This window comes from Heloderma suspectum, chromosome 7, assembly GCF_057233095.1.
Source record: "Heloderma suspectum isolate Gila_16-S chromosome 7, 16-S_ref, whole genome shotgun sequence".
Taxonomy (NCBI): Eukaryota; Metazoa; Chordata; class Lepidosauria; order Squamata; family Helodermatidae; genus Heloderma; species Heloderma suspectum.
The window spans coordinates 69,767,765-69,775,252 of record NC_139464.1 but is presented as its reverse complement, the minus strand read 5'-3'; the positions used below and the strand labels follow the sequence as shown (position 1 = coordinate 69,775,252).

Genomic DNA, 7,488 nt, shown 5'->3' with positions numbered 1-7,488 from the left:
TTATTTCATACAACCCGGTATGTGTGTGCGGGGGGTGGATTAGTGACGGCACGAACAACCCTCTGGACCCCATACCTAAAAATAAAGTAAAATGCAGCTTTATACTAAATATACATTTGGCGCATACATCCTCGCACACAACTATTCCTCACGAACAGCGCAGCACGTATCCTTCATCCCCCAAGATGCAACGGGCAAAACGCCTCCCGTCCCCTTCTAAGCCTCGCTTTACAGCAACGCGCTGAAGGAAGTGCATGCTGGGAGGAGGAGTTTTTCACTTCGAACGAGGCTTCCTCCTCTCCGGCTCACCAACCGTCCCGCTCGCGCACGCTCTACACCGCGTGCGTCTCGACGTCATGCGGGCCAGTCCGCCCACGGCATCCCGGGAGGCCAATCGGAGGCCGCGAAGTAGCGACGTTGGCGCGGTCCTCGCGCGAGGGCCTTCTTGAACTCTGACCTTAGGGCCGAGCGCGAGGCAACCGACGGTGGGATATTTGGGCCTCCTCCATTCGTCTGAGAGAGAGTGAGGTCGCTCGGTCGTATCTCCTCCTTTTCCCGCGCGAGTGTCAGGCGCTGGCGATGCTACTGCCCTCCACACGGCGCGCGCGCTAATCCTCCCTTCACCGAGTTCCACCCCCGCCTCGCGGGAAGCTCCGCGCGGAACCGTCGCCGCCGAATAGGCGCCGCTGCGCTTGCTTGCCCGGCAGAGCCCTCCCTTCCCTCTCCCCCGCCCCCCGCACACGGCCCTGGGCGACGTGGAGCCGGCGAGACGCGGCCCTCACCGGGACCATCAGCATGGCGAGCGCCTCGTACCACATCTCCAACCTGCTGGAGAAAATGACGTCGAGTGACAAGGATTTCAGGTAAGAGGCCAATGCCGCCCTCTCAGGTAGCCTCTGCTTGTCCGCCGCGGGCCGAAGGGCTCTCTGCGTCCTCTCCCGTCACCTCGCTGGGGCGCTCTTCGGCTTGCCCTGGGCAGGCCGGAGCCGCGTCGGCGCCCGCCCCACCTGTCCTTCGGCCAGGAGTGAGGACCGCCGGGCCGGAGATGCGAGGCCTCGCTCCTGGCTCTGCGCTTTGCCCGAACTCGGTAGAGCGGCGATTCGGAGCCAGACCCTGGCTCGGCATTTAGTCTGGAAGTCTGTCCGTCGTCTTCTGAAAGTTGCTTGGAAGTTTGTTCTTTCCGCTCCGCTACATTAGTTCTCTGTTTCGCGTATACTTTTGTCATTGGCCGGGTGAGGCGGACCGCTATCTCCTAAACAAGCCTTTTGCGACGTAATCCCATGCATGTTTACTTGCGAATAAGGACCGATGTGTTCAGTGGGGGTTAGTCCCTAGTTCAGGATTATAGCCGGTTGACCTGTATTTTTTAATTTTAAGGCATGTTTGAAAGGAGGTGCAAAGTGAAATCCTCCAGCCTGTGTATAAAGTCTGTGGAGTAGAGGAGTTATTATTTGTATAATTCTGTATCTACTCTCCATCATTCTATTAATTCTTCTCTTGGGAGATGTTGCCCATGTACTACAGGATTTTTCTCATGGCAGCTAGTATCAGTAGATATTCAGTTGATACAGTGTTTAATTTGTACTTTGAAATCCTGGCATTTTAGTTTCTCGCACTAGAACCTTCATCTGATATAGGGGAAAAAAGGCATTTAAATGGCATGGTTGTGAGAATAAATTAAATGGGAAAGGTTTTGGTGTTTGCCCAGAGTGTTGAGGTTTGAGTGAATTGTAATGGCAGTCCAAAGCTATTTTTGGGGAGGAAGTCTGATTAAACTCATGGGGACTTATTTTTAAGACAACATGTATAGAATCAGGTTGTAAATATGTGATGTATTTATTTTTATTTTTAATTACATTTATGTCATGCCTTTTTTCTCTTTAAGGAACTCAAGGCGATGCACATAATCCTCCTCCTCCATATATATTCATTTATGTATAAGAGTTAGCATAACACAAAGCAGACTCACTTCCTCTATTTTAATGTTTTTTGATATGAGAATTTTATCCTCAGTTTATACTACAGAAGATTGATAAATGCTGTAGATTCAGAGGTTTTTTCTGATTTTCTTGAAATAAATGTTTCCCTTCATTCAACATCAAAAATGTAAGCTAATGATGTAGTGTAAAATCTTTTCATTTGCATTTTTATCTGCACAGTCCTAAATGGGCATTAAATTGAACCATAGTCTATACTTGTACAGTAGTACAGACAGTATAGTGGTTGAGCCTCCATAACACTATTCAGCATAATTAAGTCTTTAAATAAAGAATTTAATATTGGCATTAACTTTTCCTTTCCATTCACTCAAAGATGATTTTATGAAAACTGTGTAAAGTAAGGACCAGAGACTGCATGAGGATGTAGGAAGTAGCATGTTTTGATCATGACATGTGACAATCTTACGTGTGCGTGCAAGCAAAAGGTGTAGAGGTACATGCATGTTGCATACTATTTCCTACATGAATGTGGGTTCAGTATGATAATGCATCATGTTTCATGTAGTTCTAAGTGCAATCATATAGAATCTGCCCTTAATTAGTGTGGTTAGTGAAGAGCAGAAGAAATTAGTGTTGGGGAGGATGTGGAGTGGGGGAGTGCTGAATTCTGTGGCCTAATCCTGATCCTTTAACCATGGAAAATGTATTGAAAACATTACATATGCACCAGCCCAGTGGATCCAGTTACATATTACATCTTTGTACTAGTCTGATATTTTGTGCATCTGATTGGGGTCTGATCTACTCCTGAAAATACGTATGAGCCAGTTGTAAGCACTCCTTGAAAATGTCACTCCACCATCATTTGGCTTCCCATTATGAGCTCTTTCCCATACAGCTTCCTTGTTTCATATTCCATTGGCCTTTAAATGTTTAGTTTGTCATTACTGGCTTCCTTTCTCATGTGGGAGCAAGAGCATGTGTGTAACTGGATTGCAACTAGAGTTTGAAGCTAATTAGTAAACTTCGGTTAAAGCAAATTATGGTTAGCTTTAACATCAGTGCAGAAGTCATCTGTGATTAACTCCAAAAAGAGAAGATGGACATTCACATGAAAGAGGAGATGTAGCATGCTCCTGATTTAACACTTACTTATTTATTAAAGTGACACAGGAGTGCCCCTTTAGTTAAGGTGAGTTGCAAAGAAAAAATGTTCCACCTTTATAAGCCCCAGTTAGTAGCTTGAACCTTAATATCTGTGATCTACCTAATGAGGTCTGTAATTGTCCAAAATTTCAAGCTGATCTGATAAAAATTGCCAGAGGTACAGCGTTAAGTAGGGCTGAAAATTGACACATTTACCCCCCCCTTTTTTTTTTTTGCTCCAATCTGCTACGTGGCATATCATCTATCTCTTCCTAATTTTGGTGAAAAGTACTGATGTACTTTATTCAGGCTTGTCATGGAGGCAATGCCTTTCATTTGTTTGGTGAAGTTCTGAGCAAAAATTAAGGTTTTCCTGCACTATTAAAACATATGGCAGCAACTGCTGGCAAAGTTATGTGGTGCATGCTCAGTTTCATTCTGAAGCTAGAATGCCAGTACTTCCCCCACTGTGGACCCAGTCTGGATTAAGCTCTCTACACCTCCAATTTACATTGCTAAAAAAGCATCCAGTTATAATGTAAATTTTAGGCTTAGAGTAAAGGGTTAAAGCCCCCTAACCCCCACTCTATGGTCTTGATCCATATTAGGTCCCACCTATTTAATTTTGAGTAAAAATGGAACAAAACTAGCTAGCCTTAATTCTGGTCTTAAACCAGCAGGTTTTTAAATCATTCAGCAAATTTGTATCTTGCTTTTTCTCCACATGAAGCTCAAGGCAGCTAACAATGATAATACAAGTACAATAAAATGCAATAAAATAGCAATATAATATAAAATACAAATATATAGCCAGTATGGCATGTGTCTCACATCGGAACTAGCCTTATGTGGTTCTTTTCCCCTTCAGATTTTTCTTTCTTCCCTGCACTGTGTATGTAAGAAGTGCAGAGAGGTGATACCATTTTCCCCAACAGTTGCTTGTGTTTCCCAGACTGAGATGTGTAGGAAGCAAACATTAAAGCTCCTGACTTTGGCATTTGCTCGAACTGTACTCTTACTGTCCAGAGTCAGAGGACATTAAGGGCTCTCTGTACCTGCTACTACCCTGTTTGTTGCCACAGCTTGCTGACACTGGTTTAGATATAATAGGGTGGGGAAGCCATCTTTGTTTTTCCATTATCTAAAAATATAGACACTTTGAAGGTATGAGGTAGGTATGCTTTTCCATAAATGCTTCACAACTACATTTTTAATAGAACATAAGACATCCTAAAGTATTTCATTGAAAGAAGTGTCTGCTAATTTACTGTGCACAGTGGAGACGTGCATGAGATGTCATAACGTTATCTCATAAGATGCTTTTAGCTCATAATTGAACAAAACAAATTTTGAAAATGCAGGTTTTGGTCTTACCTAATTATCATGCCAGAGGAAAAAATAACTGCCAACATTTTTTTGATTATAGATCACTTTAAGATTATTATGACTAACAAAAACTCTGTTATAGTAATCTTAGAGGCCTTAGGTTGGTAGCTGCCTTAGCTATAGAGGGCTTTGGTTGGTAGCTTCCGTAGCTATAGAGGGGCAGGCAGGCTAGTGAGTGGAGAGCAAAATGAGAGACTTGTGTAATATTTATTGACGAAGGTTGGATTAATAAAACTAAACAAAACAGTTATGATCTTTTGTGATATAGGATTATATACCAAGATTCTATTATGTTGTTTTTTTAATTTATTACACTGTTAGCTTGCCTTTCTACCATAAAAGGTGGCGTATATAATGTTCCCAGATAACCCCCATCTAGAACCGGCCAGACTCAGATTTGCTCAGTGTGAGCAAGGTTGCTGTGTCATGTACCTTTGAACTATGTATTGGGTATTATAGATATTATGCTACAGCATAATGCTATCACATATGATAGCTCTTACAGTTTAAGTACTGCGACAGTTGTACTCTTCACAAATTTTCTTTACATCCTAATACTCAAAGGTAACATGTTACTTATAAGTTACGATATTTTGGGGTTGCAAATAAATCACTTTGGCGTTAAGTGTAAATAGATATGAAGATGAATACTGGACATTAATTACTTAGATTGTGGCATAAAGCACTATTGTACAAACTGAATTGACCTTTTTTGCATAGGTTTATGGCAACAAATGACTTGATGACTGAATTACAGAAAGATTCTATCAAGTTAGATGACGACAGTGAGAGGAAGGTTGTGAAAATGATTTTGAAGTTGCTGGAAGATAAAAATGGGGAAGTGCAAAATTTAGCGGTCAAATGGTATGTATACGTTTGACTTTTTCATTCTTATACACTGACTTGATTATGTACTGAGGAAATAGGAATTACCTTGTCTGTCTAGTCAACATTCTGTCTCCAAAAATGGAAAGTCTGATGCCCCTGAGAAGGGTGCCAGCCTGACATGATGGAGATAGCTATCTTGTATTGCCAACTGAATAGTTTTTATGTTGCATGTGAGTAAACCATTGCTCTGAATCACCTGTTGGTCCATTTCTTTGGATAAGCCTTAAAGAGAGAAAAAAATCACTATTCACTCTTTCCACACAGTTCATTATTTTATAAACATTTGTCAGATCTTCCCTTATACATATTCCAAGGGATTAGAAGAAGATACACAGGGATCTCTGTTTCATCCCTTTCCATTGTTTGAAGACCAGCAGGGGAGAAGATGCTTGCCTGACCATAGTTCTTCATAGTTGAATGTTACATATAATTACTTTTTATCTAGTTTACATATAATCAAATAATACTAGTGATGATTGGGCCTTAGGAGAATTAGATTGTTCTCTGTAAAAACATACATTAAAAATTAAGTGTTGATTTCTCCTTCTCTGATGCGAAGATGCAGCCATCTTGTGCAGTATTCAACGCCACCACTCCGCTTAAGCCATTGACATAGTGACAGTGTAAGCAACCTCTAGCACAGTGCCAGTAGTATATCCTGGAGCAACATGTTTGCTGGGGAAACCTGTTCAACCAGTGTATGCTGTTGGTGTTACAACAGAGGTCATTTACGCTAGTGCTCGGTCAATGGTGTAAGTGGAGCGACAACTTTGGATACAGCCCCTTGAAATAATCCAGTAAGAGAAGTTGGTAACAGAATATGTTGATTATCTGGATACTTCATGAAACAAAAAGAATACTAAATACATGAAGGGGCAGGAATCTCATGTTGTATCTCATATTTTAATACTTGTATCTTGTAAGTCTGACGTTAGTTACCCATTTTTAATTGTCCCAGGATTTTTTTTTAACAAACATATTAAGCTCATCCAGATTAAAAACAGAGTGAACAATTTTGTCTGCAAAATCTTATATTTTCCTGAATGGAAGTCACCATGTTTTGACCTGTCTGTGTGTTCTTCTATGCATATCTCTCTCTCTCTCTCTCTCTCTCTCTTGCAACATCACCCCTTTCCATAAATAGAGACAGTGGGGCTGTTTGCATGACACAACAGCTCACTGTGACTTATTTAACAGCTAATTATTAATATACTATTATATTAATAGCTAATTATTTAACCCACAGTGAGGCTGCAGGGAGAGTGCAACCACCATTTAAATATACAACCCTCACTTGGGGGTTGTCATGTTCTACGAACCTGGAAAGCATGGGTTATGCGAGGGTTAAGCAAGCCTCATTTAGCCCATGGTCTGTTTTAAGGTCATGTGAGAGTTTAACACTCGCCAGGTTTGCATGACACAGCAACCCCTGAGCAGGGGTTGCATATGTAATGTGGTGCCTGCAGGCACCATGGGTCATCATGGGTGAAATAACCCACACCAAGCCATGCTGTGTTATCTGAACCCAGTCATAAGCAGTAATATTAGCTTAACGTTGTCTTTGAAAAGCACTTACAGGCTGCCTTTCTTCCATCACGGAGCTTACTGTATGCATGGAGTTCCCAGGTGATCTCCCATTCTGATACTCTCCAGTCTTGCTTAACTTCATCAAGGAGACTGCATCATATGTCCTCAGACCATGCCTTGGGACCCACACATGGAACTGAGTGACCATGGCTGAGAAATGTATCCCACATTTAAGTTTACTTAGAAGATACGTTGCCAGATATTACCATATAGCTTTACCCCTAGATAATAGTCGAGTAATACATGGATTGTCTGCCGCTGCCACCCTCCCCTGTTGCCCCCCCCCCCTTTTAGAAGAACGGGGAGAAAAATTCACACTTTGTCATTGCAATTCTGCGTCAAACCACTACACAGGCTTTGAATGGACTCTAGCTTGTTTATCCCCCTTGCCCTCCCTTTTTGGTGGTGTGGTGGCAACGGCGTGGGGACTGCGGCCCACAGAGGGTCTGGGGGATGGAATTGGCCCACAAACTACCCAAAGTTGCCCACTTCTGCCCTTGATATTTTTACCTGTGCTGCAGGCTCGTATTCTTAGGCCACG

General features: G+C 42.3%; 1 protein-coding gene across 1 annotated transcript in view; it reads left to right on the top strand.

Annotated features, from left to right (window-relative positions):
- The first annotated feature begins 460 nt into the window (after positions 1-460).
- Positions 461-7,488, top strand: part of CAND1 (cullin associated and neddylation dissociated 1) — a 32,570-nt gene continuing 25,542 nt past the window's right edge. Inside the window, exons 1-2 of the mRNA XM_084810560.1 lie at positions 461-863; positions 5,193-5,336. Of these exons, the coding sequence (XP_084666686.1) occupies positions 796-863; positions 5,193-5,336 (212 nt within the window). The 5' untranslated portion in view covers positions 461-795. The remainder of the gene's footprint in view (positions 864-5,192; positions 5,337-7,488) is intronic.